At 46.3% G+C, this 21,470-nt stretch overlaps 1 protein-coding gene across 2 annotated transcripts; it reads left to right on the top strand.

Annotated features, from left to right (window-relative positions):
• Nucleotides 1-11,458: 11,458 nt before the first annotated feature.
• On the top strand, nt 11,459-21,327 carry gorasp2 (golgi reassembly stacking protein 2). Of its 2 annotated transcripts, none has more exons than XM_035764122.1 (10): nt 11,459-11,666; nt 12,457-12,537; nt 12,687-12,890; nt 13,219-13,305; nt 13,435-13,565; nt 13,651-13,786; nt 16,044-16,167; nt 19,830-19,916; nt 20,026-20,154; nt 20,297-21,327. In XM_035764122.1, the coding sequence occupies exons 1-10, from the start codon at nt 11,604-11,606 to the stop codon at nt 20,581-20,583; spliced, it is 1,329 nt and encodes a 442-aa protein (XP_035620015.1). In that variant the 5' UTR covers nt 11,459-11,603; the 3' UTR covers nt 20,584-21,327. The 2 variants fall into 2 exon arrangements, with proteins under 2 accessions (XP_035620015.1, XP_035620016.1); XM_035764123.1 differs by having other exon boundaries at nt 11,461-11,666; nt 20,026-20,121.
• Nucleotides 21,328-21,470: the final 143 nt, after the last annotated feature.

Here is a 21,470-nt window from a genome sequence, read left to right on the forward strand (position 1 = left end):
TTAATGTTGCTGTTTGTTTAGTTTTTTTGTGTCTATTTTTGTCTTTGTAAAGTAGAAAATAGAAAAACAATGAAAAACATTATTGTGTACACTGCATCTGTCCATGGCATAGACATTAAAGCCAGATAGCACTGACGTCAACCACGTATTGCTATGGACAATTGCCGATGTCGCAAGATGCCGGAAGTATTTTCATTTGAAGCGCACCATATTACCAAAGATGTTTAGAACTAAACAAGGATAGAAAACAGCCTGTCGTTTCCAATGGGAAAACATTTGTCATAGTGGGCAGAAAAAGGATAGAGGTGGGCAGAGTCAAGCACAAGCTAGCGCGATCCTATTGGCGGGTTCTAGCATCATCTGCATATTTACGTTATGGAATATCCTACTCTGTGAAGTGCCTTTGCACTCCTTCTAAACAACGTGATTTTTTAAAACTTTTGCAAAGGGTAAAGTCAACAAAACTTAGTGTGTGCATCACTAAGGTTAAAGCATGAGCCTCAGGATGAGACAGAAAACACTTACATACACCATATTATAGTATCCCCATCCTCTGTAAGCATCCTCACCCACACACAAAGCCCTGCATGCCAATGAATACTTTCCTACAAAGACTAGCCCACTGCTGCCATTAACTTAACAGTGCAATACGGAGAGAGGGTAAGCTGCAACAGGTGCTCGGTCCATGGACCATTGTGACAGAAATGGATCTAGGGCTGCTGACTTCCAGGCAGGGGGAGGTGAGACAGGGGGAGGTGAGACAGGTGGTGGTGAGACAGGGGGAGGTGAGACAGGGGGAGGTGAGACAGGAGGTGGTGAGACAGAGGGAGGTGAGACAGGAGTGGTGAGACAGGGGGAGGTGAGACAGGAGGTGGTGAGACAGGGGAGGTGAGACAGGAGGTGGTGAGACAGGGGGAGGTGAAACAGTAGGTGGTGAGACAGGGGAGGTGAAACAGGAGGTGGTGAGACAGGGGAAGGTGAGACAGGGGGAGGTGAGACAGGGGGAGGTGAGACAGGGGGAGGTGAAACAGGAGGTGGTGAGACAGGGGAGGTGAGACGGGGGAGGTGAAACAGGAGGTGGTGAGACAGGGGAGGTGAGACAGAGGGAGGTGAAACAGGAGGTGGTGAGACAGGGAAGGTGAGACAGGGGGAGGTGAAACAGGGGAAGGTGAGACAGGGGAGGTGAAACAGGGGAGGTGAGACAGGGGAGGTGAAACAGGAGGTGGTGAGACAGGGAGGTGAAACAGGGGGGTGAAACAGGAGATGGTGAGACAGGGGGGGGTGAAACAGAAGGTGGTGGGACAGGGGAAGGTGAGACGGGGGGTGAAACAGGAGATGGTTAGACAGGGGGGATGAAACAGAAGGTGGTGGGACAGGGGGAGGTGAGACAGGGGGAGGTAAAACAGGGGGAGGGTGAAACAGTAGGGTGTGAGACAGGAGAAGGTGAGACAGGGGAGGTGAGACAGGAGGTGGTGAGACAGGGGAAGGTGAGACAGGGGAGGTGAGACAGGAGGTGGTGAGACAGATGGGAGGTGAAACAGGAGAGGTGAGACAGGAGGTGGTGAGACAGGGGAAGGTGAGACAGGGGAGGTGAGACAGGGGAGGTGAGACAGGGGAAGGTGAGACAGGGGAAGGTGAGACAGGGGAGGTGAGACAGGGGAGGTGAAACAGGGAAGGTGAGACAGGGGAGGTGAAACAGGGGAGGTGAGACAGGGGGAGAGGAAACAGGAGGTGGTGAGACAGGGGAGGTGAGACGGGGGGTGAAACAGGAGATGGTGAGACAGGGGGGTGAAACAGAAGGTGGTGGGACAGGGGAGGTGAGACAGGGGAGGTAAAACAGGGGAGGGTGAAACAGTAGGGTGTGAGACAGGAGAAGGTGAGACAGGGGAGGTGAGACAGGAGGTGGTGAGACAGGGGAAGGTGAGACAGGGGAGGTGAGACAGGAGGTGGTGAGACAGATGGGAGGTGAAACAGGAGAGGTGAGACAGGAGGTGGTGAGACAGGGGAAGGTGAGACAGGGGAGGTGAGACAGGGGGAGGTGAGACAGGGGAAGGTGAGACAGGGGAGGTGAGACAGGGGGAGGTGAAACAGGGGAAGGTGAGACAGGGGGAGGTGAAACAGGGGGAGGTGAGACAGGGGGAGGTGAAACAGGAGGTGGTGAGAGAGGGGGAGGTGAGACGGGGGGGGTGAAACAGGAGATGGTGAGACAGGGGGGTGAAACAGAAGGTGGTGGGACAGGGGAGGTGAGACAGGGGGAGGTAAAACAGGGGGAGGGTGAAACAGTAGGGTGTGAGACAGGAGAAGGTGAGACAGGGAGGTGAGACAGGAGGTGGTGAGACAGGGGAAGGTGAGACAGGGGAGGTGAGACAGGAGGTGGTGAGACAGATGGGAGGTGAAACAGGGGAGGTGAGACAGGAGGTGGTGAGACAGGGTAAGGTGAGACAGGGGAGGTGAGACAGGGGAAGGTGAGACAGGGGAGGTGAGACAGGGGGAGGTGAGACAGGAGGTGGTAAGACAGGAGGTGAGACAGGAGGTGGTGAGACAGATGGGGTGAGGGAACACTCACAGAAAAGGGATAGGGACTGTTGCATAATGACGAGTAAGGCCAAGACAAAGGAGGAGAGTTGAATTGTGAAAATAACTTGGAAGATGACATTGACAGTGGTGAGACAGGGGGAGATGAGACAGGAGGTGGTGAGACAGGGGGAGATGAGACAGGAGGTGAGACAGGAGGTGGTGAGACAGATGGGAGGTGAAACAGGAGATGGTGAGACGGGGGGAGGTAAGACAGGAGGTGATGAGACAGGGGGAGGTGAAACAGGAGGTGAGACAGGGGAGATGAGACAGGAGGTGAGACAGGGGGAGGTGAGACAGGGGGAGGTGAAACAGGAGATGGTGAGACAGGGGGGTGAGACAGGGGGGGTGAGACAGGAGGTGATGAGACAGGGGGAGGTGAAACAGGAGATGGTGAGACAGGGGGGGGGTGAGACAGGAGGTGGAGAAACAGGGGGAAGGTGAGAGAGGGCCGGAGGATGAAGGTGACGCAGCAAACGTGGGTCAACAGGAACAAAGAGTGACCTCCTCACCGTCAGTGACCTCCTCTCTTAGTGAACAGGAGGACTCAGGAAGACAGACTAATATATTGTCCTCTCAGGTCTTCTCCTGACACCAGTGCCCATTCTCCCATGGACACATGGTGGAGCTCATCCAGCTGATCTGGAAGAAACACCCAGAGAAGAGCTCCTCAGCCAAGAAGTACACCTGCTTTAAATGTGGGACGGCGTTTTAAGGCCCAGCACACATGAAGCGACATCAGAGCGTTCACACAGTACGATGGTCCTTCTTCTGTGACCGGTGTGATAAAACATTTAAATCAAAAGGCGGGTCTAAGAGTGCACCAACCAGTCATTTCTGTGTAGCGTACTTGGAAAGGATTTCAAAAGCCCAGCACACCTAAAGCGACTTCAGAGCATTTACACAGTTGTGCAGCCCTTCCACTGTGAATAGTGTGATAATAGATTTCAATTAAAAGACGGTCTAAGATTGCAACGACATCACGCGGGGAAAAGGCCACCTGTATGTCCACAGTGTGGCAAGGGTTACACTGCTGCACAGGTCTTAAAAATAAACCTGCACATTCACAATGGAGGACGGCCTTACAGGTGCTCTGTCTGTGGGAAGAGGTTCATTCAGGAGAATACATTGGTTTGACATCTCATGATGCAAGGGGGAGAAGTAGTTCCTGTGTAGCGTATGTGGGAAGGCTTTCCTAGTGTCCGGGGAGCTGCACAGGCACAAGCTTTATGAGACAGGAGAATGACATTTCATTTGTACACACTGTGGAAAAACTTTCATGACATCCATGGCTGTCAAAGTACATGAGCAATGGCACACAGGTGAGCGCCTGCTCTGTGTGCCCAATGCGGTTGGACTACGGAACTGGCCTTAAGAGACACAGATGTGTTTATACTGATGAGAAGCCCTATCATTGCTTGTGGGAAGGGTTTTACTCAAAGGTCCAATATGAGAATCTGTTTAAAAACACATCAGAAATAATCTAATACTTGGAGCTATATTGCTGTCATTAATTTTTGTCTGACTAAAGTGATTTTTGTTTATTTATTTTGTATTCAATTCACAGAGATTGAATTAATGCATAGTTACTGTTAATTTACTATTAATTGTACTCGTTTTTCTTATTTTGGTAATAAACAGTGATAAACACAATTTGTTTCGGAGATGTAGAATTGTTCCACATAATTCTTCTTCTCTATGCTTTGTAATTATCATACTTTCCTTGTTGTTTATTTGAAGAGTGTCATCCATTTGAAGTCTATTTTTCTGTTTTGTATTTAGGTCTTATTCTGTTGGGGCTGATGACCATCAGTCAGAGATGCAAACTACAGTATTTATAACACAAACACAGCTTCAACTACCTAAATTAATAACAGACAGGTTTATTTCTATCTTTCTTATTTGATTCGATTAATTTATTATTATTATTATTATTGTTATAATGTGATCGTGATGTGGGCCTAGTCTACATGAACAGTTCATCTTTACATACTTTTACTGATGAGGCTGAAAAGATTTGTCATGGTTCCCAGATCCTCAAAAAGTGATATAGCTGCACCATGGAGAGCATCCTGACCGGTTGCATCACCGCCTGGTACGGCAACTGCTCGGCATCCGACGGCAAGGCGCTACAAAGGGTAGTGCAGTACATCACTGGGGCCAAGCTTCCTGACATCTATGCATAGACACTTTACCTCTACCTACATGAACAAATGACCTGGACTAACCCGTACCCCCACACATTGACTAGGTACAGGGAACCCCTGTATACAGACTCGTTATTGTTATTTTATTGTGTTATTTTTTATTATTTTTTACTTTAGTTTATTTGGGAAATATTTTCTTAACTCTTTCTTGAACTGCTTTGTTGGTTAAGGTTTTGTAAGTAAGCATTTCACGGTTAGGTCAACAGCTGTTGTATTCGGCACATGTGACAAATAAAGTTAGATTTGATTTGAGACTGTATACTAGTAAGACTGTATATTAGTAAACCAAATAAAAAAATGTTGGTCTCAGAAGAGGACATTTTCCTCTTTGAATCCAGAAGTTACAGTCACTTTCTTTGCTATTCCCAGATATTGAAACAATGCATTGCCCATAGTTACTCATTCGTATAGTTTTCAATGTAGGTAATACAAAATGAATACACTCAACTTGTATGTGTCAAGAGGAAAGCTGTCCTTATCTGACCCTGATAACACACATATCAAATCAAAGTTTATTGGTCACGTACACCAGTCCTTGACTTGAGAGTACCGGTACCTCAAATGTTCTACTGCTGGAGCTCCTGTTTCTCTTATAGAATAGTAGCTCAAAAATATTGTGGAGCTCTTACACCTAAATATAAACAGTACTGGCACACCCAAAATGAGAACTGGCACCTATTTCAGTCCAAGTAAAGCACTGGCATTCACAGATTTGCAGATGTTGTCGCAGGTGTAGCAATATATACAGTGAGTGTACAAAACATTAAGTGTGCCTTCCTAATATTGAGTTGCCCCCCCTTGCCTTCAGAACAGCCTCAATTCGTCGGGGCATGGACTCTACAAGATGATGAAAGCGTTCCACAGGGTGGTGAACCATTCTTCATACACACGGGAAACTGTTAAGCTTGAAAAATCCAGCAGCGTTGCAGTTCTTGACACAAACCAGTCCACCTGGCACCTACTACCATACCCCTTTCAAAGGCACTTAAATATTTTGTCATGCCCATTCACCCTCTGAATGGCACACAGACACAATCCATGTCTCAATTGTGTCCAGGCTTAACCTGTCCCCTCCCCTACATCTACACTGATCGAAGTGGATTTAAAAAGTGACATCAATAAGGGATCATATATTTCACCTGGTCAGTCTGTCATGGAAAGAGTAGGTGTACATGTACACATTCATACACATCTAGTTAGTTGTTAACACCCCAGAAGGCAGCTAGGTGAAGGATTAAGCAAGTGGTAGTAGTAGAACCATAACATACATCATTAAATATCTTATGATTGAAATGTTTCCACAGGTTTCCAAATGTTTTGTCATGTTCTGACCTTAGTTCCTTTGTTTTTGTCTTTGTTTTAGTATGGTCAGGGCGTGAGTTGGGGTAGGCAGTCTATGTTTGTTCTTCTATGTTGGGTTTTGAGTTCGGCCTAGTATGGTTCTCAATCAGAGGCAGCTGTCAATTGTTGTCCCTGATTGAGAATCATACTTAGGTAGCCTGGGTTTCACTTTTGGTTTGTGGGTGTTTGGCCCACACGGTACTGTTTTGGTGCTCACTCACTCACTCACTCACTCACTCACTCACTCACTCACTCACTCACTCACTCACTCACTCACTCACTCACTTGTTTTGTATTTCAGTGTTCAGTTCGTTTCATTAAATATTACATCATGAACACTTACCACGCTGGGCTTTGGTCCTCCTCTCTATCTCCAGACGACATCCGTTTCAGGTTTAAACTGTGTATATTATCAGTGAGTGTTTAGATTAATATTCCCTTATCAAATCAAATGTTATTTGTCACATGCGCCAAATACAAATACTTACTGTGAAATACTTACTTAAAAATCAAATCAAATCCAATTTTATTTGTCACATACACATAGTTAGCAGATGTTAATGCGAGTGTAGCGAAATGCTTGTGCTTCTAGTTCCGACAATGCAGTAATAACCAACAAGTAATCTAACTAACAATTCCAAAACTACTGTCTTATACACAGTGTAAGGGGATAAAGAATATGTACATAAAGATATATGAATGAGTGATGGTACAGAGCAGCATAGGCAAGATACAGTAGATGGTATCGAGTACAGTATATACATATGAGATGAGTATGTAAACAAAGTGGCATAGTTAAAGTGGCTAGTGATACATGTATTACATAAGGATGCAGTAGATGATATAGAGTACAGTATATACGTATACATATGAGATGAATAATGTAGGGTATGTAAACATTATATTAGGTAGCATTGTTTAAAGTGGCTAGTGATATATTTTACATCATTTCCCATCAATTCCCATTATTAAAGTGGCTGGAATTGAGTCAGTGTGTTGGCAGCAGCCACTCAATGTTAGTGGTGGCTGTTTAACAGTCTGATGGCCTTGAGATAGAAGCTGTTTTTCAGTCTCTCGGTCCCAGCTTTGATGCACCTGTACTGACCTCGCCTTCTGGATGATAGCGGGGTGAACAGGCAGTGGCTCGGGTGGTTGTTGTCCTTGATGATCTTTATGGCCTACCTGTAACATCGGGTGGTGTAGGTGTCCTGGAGGGCAGGTAGTTTGCCCCCGGTGATGCGTTGTGCAGACCTCACTACCCTCTGGAGAGCCTTACGGTTGTGGGCGGAGCAGTTGCCGTACCAGGCGGTGATACAGCCCGCCAGGATGCTCTCGATTGTGCATCTGTAGAAGTTTGTGAGTGCTTTTGGTGACAAGCCGATTTTCTTCAGCCTCCTGAGGTTGAAGAGGCGCTGCTGCGCCTTCTTCACGATGCCGTCTGTGTGGGTGGACCAATTCAGTTTGTCTGTGATGTGTATGCCGAGGAACTTAAAACTTACTTCCCTCTCCACTACTGTTCCATCGATGTGGATAGGGGGTGTTCCCTCTGCTGTTTCCTGAAGTCCACAATCATCTCCTTAGTTTTGTTGACGTTGAGTGTGAGGTTATTTTTCTGACACCACACTCCGAGGGCCCTCACCTCCTCCCTGTAGGCCGTCTCGTCGTTGTTGGTAATCAAGCCTACCACTGTTGTGTCGTCCGCAAACTTGATGATTGAGTTGGAGGCGTGCGTGGCCACACAGTCGTGGGTGAACAGTGAGTACAGGAGAGGGCTCAGAACGCACCCTTGTGGGGCCCCAGTGTTGAGGATCAGCGGGGTGGAGATGTTGTTGCCTACCCTCACCACCTGGGGGCGGCCCGTCAGGAAGTCCAGTACCCAGTTGCACAGGGCGGGGTCGAGACCCAGGGTCTCGAGCTTGATGACGAGCTTGGAGGGTACTAGGGTGTTGAATGCCGAGCTGTAGTCGATGAACAGCATTCTCACATAGGTATTCCTCTTGTCCAGATGGGTTAGGGCAGTGTGCAGTGTGGTTGAGATTGCATCGTTTGTGGACCTATTTGGGCGGTAAGCAAATTGGAGTGGGTCTAGGGTGTCAGGTAGGGTGGAGGTGATATGGTCCTTGACTAGTCTCTCAAAGCACTTCATGATGACGGAAGTGAGTGCTACGGGGCGGTAGTCGTTTAGCTCAGTTAGTTACCTTAGCTTTCTTGGGAACAGGAACAATGGTGGCCGTCTTGAAGCATGTGGGAGCAGCAGACTGGTATAGGGATTGATTGAATATGTCCGTAAACACACCGGCCAGCTGGTCTGCGCATGCTCTGAGGGCGCGGCTGGGGATGCCGTCTGGGCCTGCAGCCTTGCGAGGGTTAACACGTTTAAGACCTTAACCAACTTTGGAGTTCAAGAAAAAGAGACCGAGTCAATCTGCGGGGGTACAACGCTCGTCAAGATAATTTGTAAAGGGGTTATGCATAATAAACAGCCAATAGCAGCGGTGTAAAAAACAGGGGGGTATTTCAAATCAAATCAAATGTTATTAGTCACATGCCCCGAATACAACAGTGAAATGCTTACTTACGAGCCCCTAACCAAAAATACAGTTTTAAAAAATATGGATAAGAATAAGAGAGAAAAGTAACAAGTAATTAAAGAGCAACAATAAAATAACAGTAGCGAGACTATACACAAGGGGGGTACCGGTACAGAGTCAATGTGTGGGGGCACTGGTTAGTTGAGGTAATATGTACATGTAGGTAGAGTTATTAAAGTGACTATGCATAGATGACAACAGAGAGTTTATTTCACCTTTATTTAACCAGGTAGGCCAGTTGAGAACAAGTTCTCATTTACAACCGCGACCTGGCCAAGATAAAGAAAAGCAGTGTGAGTGGTGTAAAGAGTAGCAATGGTGTAAAGAGGGGGTGAGAGGGGGGGCACTGCAAATAGTCTGGGTAGCCATTTGACTAGGAGGTAGAAGCTGTTTAGAAGCCACTTGGACCTAGACTTGGTGCTCCGGTACCGCTTGATGTGCGGTAGCAGAGAGAACAGTCTATGACTAGGGTGGCTGGTGTCTTTGACCATTTTTCGGGCCTTCCTCAGACACCGCCTGGTATAGAGGTCCTGGATGGCAGGAAGCTTGGCCCCAGTGATGTACTGGGCCGTTCATACTACACTCTGTAGTACCTTGCGGTTGGAGGCAGAGCAGTTGCCATACCAGTGCAACCCATCAGGATGCACTCGATGGTGCAACTGTAGAAACGTTTGGAGATCTGAGAACCCATGCCAAATCTTTTCAGTCTCCTGAGGGGGATAGGCTTTTTCTTGCCCTCTTTACGACTGTCTTGGTGTGCTTGGACCATATCAGTTTGTTGGTGATGTGGACACCAAGGAACTTGAAGCTCTCAACCTGCTCCACTGCAGCCCCGTCGATGAGAATAGGGCCGTGCTCAGTCCTCTTTTTCCTGTAGTCCACAAACATCTCCTTTGTCTTGATCACGTTGACGGAGAGGTTGTTGTCCTTGCACCACACAGCCAGGTCTCTGACCTCCCTATAGGCTGTCTCGTCGTTGTCGGTGATCAGGCCTTCCACTGTTGTATCATCGGCAAATTGAATGATGGTGTTGGAGTTGTGCCTGGCCGTGCAGTCATGAGTGAACAGGGAGTACAGGAGGGGACTGAGCACGCACCCCTGCGGGGACCCCGTGTTGAGGATCAGCGTGGTGGATGTGTTGTTACCTACCCTTAGCTTAGTGATGAGCTTTGAGGGCACTATGTTGTTGAACGCTGAGCTGTAGTCAATGAATAGCATTCTCACATATGTGTTCCTTTTGTCCAGGTGGGAAAGTGCAGTGTGGAGTGCAATAGAGATTGCTCTGTGGATCTGTTGGGATGATGTTGTTGATGTGAGCCATGACCAGCCTTTCAAAGCATTTCATGGCTACAGACGTGAGTGCTACGGGTCGGTAGTCATTTAGGCAGGTTACCTTAGTGTTCTTGGGAACAGGGACTATGGTGGTCTTCTTAAAACTTGTTGGTATTACAGACTCGGACAGGGAGAGGTTGAAAATGTCAGTGAAGACACTTGCCAGTTGGTAAGCGTGTGCTCACAGTACACATCCTGGTAATCCATCTGGCCCTGTGGCCTTGCGAATTTTGACCTGTTTGAAGGTCTTACTCACATCGGCTGCGGAGAGCTGATCACACAGAATTCCAGAACAGCTGGTGCTCTCATGCATGTTGCAGTGTTATTTGCCTCGAAGCGAGCATAGAAATAATTTAGCTCATGGTAGGCTTGTGTCACTGGGCAGCTCTCGGCTGTGCTTCCCTTTGTAGTCTGTAATGGTTTGCAAGCCCTGCCACATCCGACGATCATTGGAGCCAGTGTAGTACGATTCAATCTTAGTCCTGTATTGACACTTTGCCTGTTTGATGGTTCGTTGGAAGGCATCGCGGGATTTCTTATGAGCTTTCAGGTCCCGCTCCTTGAAAGCGGCAGCTCTAGCCTTTAGCTCAGTGAGGATGCTGCCTGTTAATCCATGGCTTCTGGTTGGGGTATGTACGTACAATCACTGTGGGGTTGAAGTCATCGATGCACTTATTGATGAAGCCAATGACTGATGTGGTGTACTCCTCAATGCAATCGGAGGAATCCCGGAACATATTCCAGTGTGCTAGCAAAACAGTCCTGTAGCTTAGCATCTGCCCCCTCTGACCACTTTTTTCATTGATCAAGTCACTAGTGCTTCCTGCTTTAATTTTCGCTTGTAAACAGGAATCAGGAGGATAGAGTTATGTTCATATTTGCCAAATGGAAGCGAGGGAAATCTTTGTAAGCGTCTGTGTGTGGAGTAAAGGTGATTCAGTTCTATTTCCTTTGGTTGCACATTTAACATGCTGATAGAAATGTGGTAAAACGGATTTAAGTTTCCCTGCATTAAGTTTCCCTGCAAGTTTCCCTGCATTAAAGAAACTGCTAAGAAGCTTTTTGGTCCGAGACTTGGCACTCCAGTAGCGCTTGCCGAATGTTATCAGTGTTACTTTATCAATCTGTTACCCACTTTTTTGAGGGGGGAAAAACAGCTGCTAGGTTTTACAGTCAATTGTGATATAATGGTACAATATGCCAATACTAGTACTACTGTCTGAGTATACTGCATATCACAATTCAAAAGCAGCACCTGAAGCCCAAGACTTGCGCATGTCACCAGCCTACACTTGGTCATAGACACTGGTCTTGGGTCAGTTTTGCAATTTTCCCACTAATTAATAATTACAGTATTTGGGTGGATAAACTGATTCTAGATCTGCGGCTATGGGAAAACTCCCATCAGCCCTGTTTCCTGGTGGATTGCCACGTAACAACACAAAGTGCTCAGCTGGCAGGCCGCCTTAGTAGAGTTGAAGCTTGCCAGTTAGCAATATTACTTGAGCAGAAAAATATCAAGCATTAAATCCTTACTACGATATAAACCAGCCGTGACATGGGGGGGTCGCAGAGTGTCGAGATACCGGGAGGAGGATCCGAAGGCTACCATGTTCTTCGGGTATGTGTTTTTTTGTCGTCTGCAAAATAATGTTAGCATCCGTAAGAATGGTCCCACAGCAGGATCTAATTGTGTCCTCACCGTCAGATAGAGGCCGGGGATCACATTCCGGCCTACATGCAGCTAATGCTAATAGACATTGTTAACGCTATTTTCCCCAGCATTTGCTGCAGTTGTATTGTGTGATTGTCCAAGTTAAATATTTGCATATCATTTTACATGCAGCTTTGAAAGGTATGAGTGTTATTGGTTGCATGTATTGTTTGGTAAACAAGGTTAACTGTCAAAACAACCAGGCAGTTAGACAGAGTAAATGGTGTTTAAATGAGCTAGCCAGCTCAATGCTAGCTAGCTGTCATAATGTCAACTTTTGTAGGTGCTGCCGCATTGCAGAATCCTCAACATCACAGAGTCATGTCTTTGATTTACACATTTGCCAGACCACCTGAATGTCTCATTACTCCCTAAATGTATAGACCTCCATCTTCAATATGTTGATGTGACAAGGATCCATTTGATCTTGAGACAGACAGGTAACCAACCTTTTGGTATTACAGGTGTAGCTTGTAATACCTGTTTCATTCTAAGGCTACTGCTAAAAGTTCAAAGATGATGTGCAACGCCCTAACCTTTGCCAAGAAGACAGAACCTTAGCTGGATCTCATGTCACAGGCCGTGGTGTAGATAACCTGTAACTTCCATGGTCCTTGTTCAAACCTTGTTCCAGGTGCTCCCCTTCAATCACAAAATACAGTTGTTACAAGTCATGTCTCCTCTCTCTTCTCCTCAGGTTCAGGAGAATTCTCCAGGACACCGTGCAGGACTGGAGCCTTTCTTTGACTTTATCGTCTCCATCAACAATGAAAGACTGGTAAGCAAAGACATGCTGTTGAATCGGTATGTTCAACACACACTTACTACATACACAAACCCCCACTGAGGATGCTGTCTTGTACTGTATAGCTCTGATTGTCCATTCTACTTATTCTAATTCTATAATTTACCCTGTCTGTGTTTCAGAACAAGGATAATGACACTCTGAAGGACCTGTTGAAGGCCAGTGTGGAGAAGCCAGTTAGAATGCTGGTTTACTCCTCTAAGACCCTGGAGCTCAGGGAGTCCACCGTCACCCCAAGCAACCTCTGGGGTGGCCAGGGCCTGCTGGGTGTCTCCATACGCTTCTGCAGCTTCGAGGGAGCCAATGAGAACATCTGGCATGTGCTGGTGAGTAGCCAGTAGCCAATGGGTGTGCCCAATTTAGCTCGCCACAGTGTACCGGGCAGGTGTAACTCTTGATATAAGTTGGGATTCCCGAGTGGAGCAGCGGTCTAAGGCACTGCATCTCAGTGCTAGAGGCGTCACTACAGACCCTGGTTCGATTCCAGGCTGTATCACAACCGTCCGTGATTGGGAGTCCCATATGGTGGAGAACAATTGGCCCAGCGTTGTTAGGGTTTGGCCGGGGTAGGCTGTCATTGTAAATACGAATTTGTTCTTAACTGACTTGCTTTGTTATATAAAATACAATTAACCAAGGGTCTCTCTTTCTCAGGAGGTGGAGCCTAACTCTCCGGCAGCCCTGGCTGGCTTGCGGCCCCACACTGATTACATCATAGGAGCCGACACCGTTATGAACGAGGTGCGCACACACTGACACTACTATTCCATGCATTCTACACTAGGAGTTAAGACTTCCAATCAGCATTTGGGTACAAGTCATTGAAGTTGATCTCTATCTATCTCCCTCCCTTCCACCTTTCTCTCTCAGTCGGAGGACCTGTTTTCTTTGATTGAGACCCATGAGGGAAAGGGGTTGAAGCTATATGTCTATAACACAGACACAGACAACTGCAGAGAGGTGGTCATCACCCCCAACAGTTCCTGGGGAGGGGAGGGCAGGTAACCAACATACAATACACACGCTACACACTTCAGTCTAACAAGTGACATCACACTAATGCTATCTCCTGTTCCTCTGTTACAGTCTGGGATGTGGCATCGGATACGGTTACCTGCACAGAATTCCCACCCGGCCATTTGAAGAAGGGAAGAAGATTAGTTTTCCGGGTCACATACCCAGTGGTGAGCCCATCAGCGCGCTCAAGGACGGATTCACTGAGGTTAGTATCGACCCAGAACTCGATCAGAACAGCTATAACTGCCTGGACGGTCAGTGGACACTTGTCACTTTATGCTCTTTTGTAATCCATCTACTATGACACACTGAGTGTACAAAATATTAAGAACTCTTTCTATGACATAGACTGACCAGGTGAATCCAGATGGGAGCTATGATCCCTTATTGATGTCACTTGTTAAATCCACTTAAATCAGTGTAGATGAAGGGGGAGATGGGTTAAAGAAGGATTGTGTATATGTGCCATTCAGAGGGTGAATGGGCAAGACAAAATATGTAAGTGCCTTTGAAAGGGGTCTGGTAGAGGGTGCCAGACACACCAGTTTGTGTCAAGAACTGCAATGTTGTGGATTTTTTTACACAAACCTGACACAAGCATTGGAGTCAACATGGGTCAGCATCCCTGTGGAACGCTTTTGACACCTTGTAGAGTCCATGGCCTGACGAATTGAGGCTGTTATGAGAGCTAGGTTATGAGCTATGAAAGGCTCATTATGTATGTACAGTACCAGTCAAAAGTTTGGACACACCTACTCATTCAAGGCTTTTCCTTTATTTTTACTATTTTCTACATTGTAGAATAACAGTGAAGACATCAAAACTATGAAATAACACATATGGAATCATGTAGTAACCAGAAAAGTGTTAAAGAAATGTAAATATGTTTTGAGATTCTTCTAAGTAGCCACCCTTTGCCTTGACAGCTTTGCACACGCTTGGCATTCTCTCAACCAGCTTCATGAGGTAGTCACCTGGAATGCATTTCAATTATCAGGTGTGCCTTGTTAGGTTAATTTGTGTAATTACTTTCCTTAATGTGTTTGAGCCAATCAGTTGTGTTGTGACATGGTAGGGGTGGTATACAGAAGATAGCCCTATGTTGTAAAAGACCAAGTCCATATTATGGCAAGAACAGCTCAAATAAGCAAAGAGAAACGACAGTCCATCAATACTTTAAGACATGAAGGTCAGTCAATCTGGAAAATTAAGAACTTTGAATGTTTCTTCAAGTGCAGTTGCAAAAACCATCAAACGCTATGATGAAACTGGCTGTCATGAGGATCGCCACAGGAAAAGACGACCCAGAGTTACCTCTGCTGCAGAGGATACGTTCTTGAGAGTTACCAACCTCAGAAATTGCAGCCCAAATAAATGCTTCAGAGTTTAAGTCACACACATCTCAACATCAACTGTTCAGAGGAGACTGAATCAGGCCTTCGTGGTCGAATTGCTACAAAGAAAAAACTACTAAAGAACACCAATAAGAAGAGACTTGCTTGGGCCAAGAAACATGAGCAATGTACATTAGACCTGTGGAACTCGGTCCTTTTCGTCTGAGTCCAAATTTGAGATTTTTGGTTCAGACCGCCGTGTCTTTGTGAGATGCAGAGTAGGTGAACGGATGATCTCTGTGTAGGTCCCACTGTGAAGCATGGTGTGTGGGTGCTTTGCTGGTGACACTGTCAGTGATTTATTTAGAATTCAAGGCACACTTAACCGGCATGGCTACCACAGCATTCTGCAGCGATACATCATCCCATCTGATTTGCGCCTAGTCCCACTATCATTTGTTTTTTAACAGGACAATGAACCAAAACACACCTCCAGGCTGTGTAAGGGCTATTTCACCATGGAGATTGATGGAGTGCTGCATCAGATGATCTGGCCTCCACAATCACCTGACCTCAACCTAATTGAGATGGTTTGGGATGAGTTGATTGCAGAGTGAAGGAAAAGCAGCCAACAAGTACACATATGTGGGAACTCCTTCAAAATTGTTTGAAAAGCATAACAGATGAAGCTGGTTGAGTGCCAAGAGCGTGCAAAGCTGTCATTAAGGCAAAAAAAAGTTTTATTTAACTAGGCAAGTCAGTTAAGAACAAATTCTTGTTTACAGTGACGACCAAACCTGGACGATGCTGGGCCAATTGTGCGCAGCCCTATGGAACTCCCAATCCCGGCCGGATGTGATGCAGCCTGGTTTCCAAACGGGCCGTAGTGAAGCCTCAAAAACCTTGCATGAATAGGTGTCCAAACTTTTGATTGGTACTGTATGTATGACTGTCCCTCCCAGTGCAGACAGGCGAGACCGAGAGGAAAGGTTTTCATTAGAATTCTGAATTACTTGTTTTAAATGCACTTGACCTTCCTGGTTCATCAGCCACCCCTCACATATTTTTCTATTCCTCTCTCCATCTATCTTTCTCTCTGCTTTTGCCTTATTACTCCCTCCCACTCAGGTTCAGCTCTCTGCTGTAACCCCACCCCCTGCTGTGCCCTCTGTCCCCACGGGGTTAGAAGATTCGCTGTCCAGCCTGTCAATCAACGCAGCTCCACCCACCATTCCAAGTGAGCTTCAGACAGGTACTTAATCTCTCTTGCTTTCTCTCTCAACATAATATGGTATCAAAGTGTTAAGAAATGTCTGGAATGGAATGTGGCACCAGGGTTTGACCAATCATTTTTAATATGGATCCAGATGGCCTCCCCACCCCCTTCAAACTCTCACTGGAAATGCTACAGATGGGGAAACTTTCTTTTTTTCTCCAGGGTCACATCTGGATTTTGAAATACAATTTAGGGTCGCACTTAAATCATATTTTTTCTTGGTCAATATCAATGTGCGGGCCACAAAACAGGCAGTTATTTGAAAATATATACAGTGCATTCGGAAAGTATTCAGAGCCCTTGACTTTGTAAGCATTTTGTTTCATTTCAGCCTTATTCTAAAATTGCTTAGTTTCCCCCACCCTCAATTTACACGCAATACCCCATAATGACAAAGAAAAGGTTTTGAGTAAAAAAAAAACATTTGCAAATTTATTACAAATAATAAACAGAAATATCACATGCACATAATTATTCCGAACCTTTACTTAGTACTTTGTTGAAGCACCTTTGGCAGCGATTAGTCTGGAGTCTTCTTGGGTATTTTTATTTATTTCACCTTTATTTAACCAGGTAGGCTAGTTGAGAACAAGTTTATTTACAACTGCGACCTGGCCAAGATAAAGCGTAGCAATTCGACACACACAACAACAGAGTTACACATGGAATAAACAAAACATACAGTCAATAATACAGTAGAACAAAAGAAAACAAAAAGTCTATATACAGTGAGTGTAAATGAGGTAAGTTAAGGAAATAAATAGGCCATGGTGGCGTAGTAATTACAATATAGCAATTACACACTGGAATGGTAGATCGGCAGAAGATGAATGTGCAGGTTGAGATACTGAGGTAGGTAGATAGATGGGCTATGTACAGGTGCAGTGATCTGTGAGCTGCTCTGACAGCTGGTGCTTAAAGCTAGTGAGGGAGATGTGAGTCTCCAGCTTCAGAGATTTTTGCAATTCGTTCCAGTCATGGGCAGCAGAGAACTGGAAGGAAAGACGACCAAAGGAGGTATGACACTACAAAATTGGTACACCTGTATTTGGGGAGTTCTCCCATGCAGATTCTCTCAAGCGCTGTCAGGTTGGATGGGGAGCAACGTTGCCCAGCCTTTTCAGGTCTCCAGAGATTTTCGATCGGGTTCAAGTCCGGGCTCTGGCTGGGCCACTCAAGGACATTCGGAGACTTGTCCCGAAGCCATGCCTGCATCATCTTGGCTGTGTGCTTTGGGTCGTTGTCCTGTTGGAAGGTGAACCTTCGCCCCAGTCCTGAGCAACCTGGAGCAGGTTTTCATCAAGGGTCTCTCTGTACTTTGCTCCGTATATCTTTTGCTTGATCCTGACTACTCCCAATCCCTGCTGTTGAAAAACATCCTCACTGCATGAAGCTGCCACCACCATGCTAAACAGTAGGGGAGGTGCCAGGTTTCCTCCAGACATGACGCTTGGCATTCAGGCCAGTTCAATCTTGGTTTCATCTGCCCAGAGAATCTTGTTTGTAATTGTCTGAGAGTCCTTTAGGTGCCTTTTGGCAAACTCCAAGCGGGCTGTCATGTGCCTTTTTTTTACTGAGGAGTGGCTTCCATCTGGCCATTCTACCATAAAGGCCTGACTGGTGGATTGCTGCAGAGATGGTTGTCCTTCTGGAAGGTTCTCTCATCTCCACAGAGGAACTCTGGAGCTCTATCAGAGTGACCATCGGGTTCTTGGTGACCTGCCTGACCAAGACCTTTCTCCCCCGATTGCTCAGTTTGGCTGGGCGGCCAGCTTTAGGAAGAGTCTTGTTGGTTCCAAGCTTCTTCCATTTAAGAATGATGGAGGCCACTGTGTTCTTAGGGACCTTCAATGCTGCAGAAATATTTTGGTACCCTTCCCCCAGATCTGTGCCTCGACACAATCCTGTCTCGGAGCTCTACAGACAATTCCTTCGACCTCATGGCTTGGTTTTTGCTGACATGCACGGTCAACTGTGGGACCTTTATAGAGACAGGTGTGTGCCTTTCCTAATCATGTCCAATCAATTGAATTTACCACAGGTGGACTCCAAACAAGTTCTAGAAGCATCTCAAGGATGATCAATGGAAACAGGGTGCACCTGAACTCAATTTTGAGTCAAAGGGTCTGAATGCTTATGTAAATAAGGCATTTCTGTTTTATTATTAACACATTTGCAATATCTCAACCTGTTTTTGCTTTGTCATTATGGGCTATTATGTGTAGATAAGGGAAAATAATAAGGCTTTAACGTAACAAAGTGGAGAAAGTCAAGGGGCCTGAATACTTTCTGAATGCACTGTAGGTCCTTTAAATAAAATCACATTTATTTATATAGCCCTTTGTACATCAGCTGATATCTCAAAGTGCTGTACAGAAACCAGGCCTAAAACCCCAAACAGCAAGCAATGCAGGTGTAGAAGCACGGTGGCTAGGAAAAACTCCCTAGAAAGGCCAAAACCTAGGAAGAAACCAAGAGAGGAACCAGGCTATGAGGGGTGGCCAGTCCTCTTCTGGCTGTGCCGGGTGGAGATTATAACAGAACATGGCCAAGATGTTCAAATGTTCATAAATGACCAGCATGGTCAAATAATAATAATCACAGAAGTTGTCGAGGGTGTAACAGGTCAGCACCTCAGGAGTAAATGTCAGTTGGCTTTTCATAGCCGATCACTACCACTCCTGCTGTCTCTAGAGAGTGGAAAACAGCACGTCTGGAACAGGTAGCACGTCCGGTGAACAGGTCAGGATTCCATAGCTGCAGGCAGAACAGTTGAAACTGAAGCAGCAGTACGGCCAGGTGGACTGGGGACAGCAATGAGTCATCATGCCAGGTAGTCCTGAGGCATGGTCCTAGGACTCAGGTCCTCCGAGAGAAAGGGAGAATTAGAGAGAGCATACTTAAATTCACACAGGACACCGGATAAGACAGGAGAAGTACTCCAGATATAACAAACTGACCCTAGGTCCCGACACATAAATTACTGCAACATAAATACTGGAGGCTGAGACGGGAGGGGTCAGGAGACACTGTGGCCCCATCCGATGATACCCCCGGACAGGGCCAAACAGGAAGGATATAACCCCACCCACTTTGCCAAAGCACAGCCCCCACACCACTAGAAGGATATCTTCAACCACCAACTTACCATCCTGAGACAAGGCCAAGTATAGCAAACAAAGATCTCCGCCACGGCACAACCCAATGGGGGGGGCGCTAACCCGGACAGGAAGATCACGTCAGTGACTCAACCCACTCAAGTGACGCACCCCTCGTAGGGACGGCATGAAAGAGCACCAGTAAGCCAGTGACTCAGCCCCTGTAATAGAGTTAGAGGCAGAGAATCCCAGTGGAGAGAGGGGATCCGGCCAGGCAGAGACAGCAAGGGCGGTTTGTTGCTCCAGAGCCTTTATAATTTATTAAGTTCTATTTAGTTTTAAATATTAGTGGGGCCTGGAGTATTTAAAAAAATATATATTTTCTACCCAAAATAATTACTTATTTATGACATTTTCTACTCAAACTTCCTGCTGCCGCCTGCGGGACGTAGTTTGCCCACCCTTGGTCTAAAAGGTCCTCTCTCTCCTATACAACTGTGTGCTAACTTCTCAAACTCTCATTCTTTCTTTCTTTTCCAGGTCTCCCCACCGTTCCCATGCTGCCCACCTCCCTTAACCCCCTAAACCCAGCCTCCACGACCTTCAACCCCGCCACCACGCTACCAGGTCGGTACATGCCTCTTCAGAATTATATTTCAAGATCGAATTGAAACGATCTAATCTTACACACAATACCTTTTCTACACTGATTAAGTATGTTTGTGTGCTATTGTAGGTCTGTTGCCTCTCCCGGGCGGCCTGCCCCCATTCCCAAACCTCCCCAACCTCAACCTCACCGCACTACCAGACCTCAGCGCTGTATCGCTAGCAGGTATTAGCGGGCTACTGCCACCAGGGACAGCAGGTTTATACAGCTAACAGCTAATGCTAACAGTGGGTTTCCACCCCCAGGCATTAACGTATTATGTACCAGTGTGATTATTCATGTGTTCAACTACAGATCTCTCTTTTCTCTCACCTGCCCCTTCCTCTCCCCTCCATTTCAGGATTCCCTCCACTCGCACCCTTCCCTCCTCTGAACCTGCCTGGTCTAGCCCCCCTCCCCCCCCTGCCTGCCATGCTGTCCCAGCTCCCCCTCCTACCCCAGGGGGTAACATCCCTTCCCCCTGTCGACATCTCCTCCTTCACCCCCCTCACCCTTTCCACAGTCACCCCCGCCCCAGAGCAGCAGACCCTCCCTGGTGCCACAGTTCCCGCTTCTGCCGCCACAGAACCAGCCGTCGCCTCGGCGACCATGGAATCAAAGGCTGCCACGAAGACGACGTCGTCGTAACACAGGAAATGTCTCATACCCAGAATTGAACCTGCCGGTTTCTCTCTCTCTCTCTCGTTTTCTTTCTCACTCACTCTACTCTCTCTCTCATATTTATTTAGCCAGGAGGGAAAGAATAATTTGCCACGGTGAGGCTGGTGCAGTCAGTTGGAAACATGGAGCAGAGGAATAAAGAAGTGGCTGAGTGGCAACAAGCAGGGAAGCCCTGCCAGCCTGTCTGACCCACACTGCCTTAGTTTCATTCAAAATTCCAATTTTCTTCAGTACCCTTTAGTGAACACAGACATCTATTAGCTAGATATTCCTTTATATATTATTGTTTTGTTTAATTGCTTTGATTGTTCCTGTTAAAGAATGAAATCTGCATTATTTTGCACCACGTTTTGAAAAATATTAGGCATGTTTGTCCATGTGTTCTCTCCATGCACCTTTCGTTTCTAACAGAACTCTATAGCCTACCCTTAAACGTTGTGTGAGGGTGGTAGTCACTAGATGGCCATGCCAGAGGGGACTGAAATAGGCAGGGATATCGTCAGAACTATGAACTATTTGTGGCTGGACTAGGGTTTATGGTAAATATCGTATTGGGGGGTTAGACGGTGCTGCCTCTGGCATGGTGGGTTGAAGAGGTAGGAAATGAAGGCGAAGTGAGGCTTTTCAACTACACGAGGGCGCTGTGTTACAACTTTATGAAAACACCCTGTAAACATACTCGAGCAATAAAGCTAATGGAATTTTAAAATACTTTCTTATTTGTGCGTGTTTTTCTATTTCAAAATATGCACTTTCGTTGCTTTCAAAAATGTATAGGTTGTCTATAGATTAGCCTACTTGTTTTAAGCTTTTACCTTGCATATTTCATTATCCTGCTTAAAAAGTCCAGAGCA

Source organism: Oncorhynchus keta, chromosome 23, assembly GCF_023373465.1.
Source record: "Oncorhynchus keta strain PuntledgeMale-10-30-2019 chromosome 23, Oket_V2, whole genome shotgun sequence".
Classification (NCBI taxonomy): domain Eukaryota; kingdom Metazoa; phylum Chordata; class Actinopteri; order Salmoniformes; family Salmonidae; genus Oncorhynchus; species Oncorhynchus keta.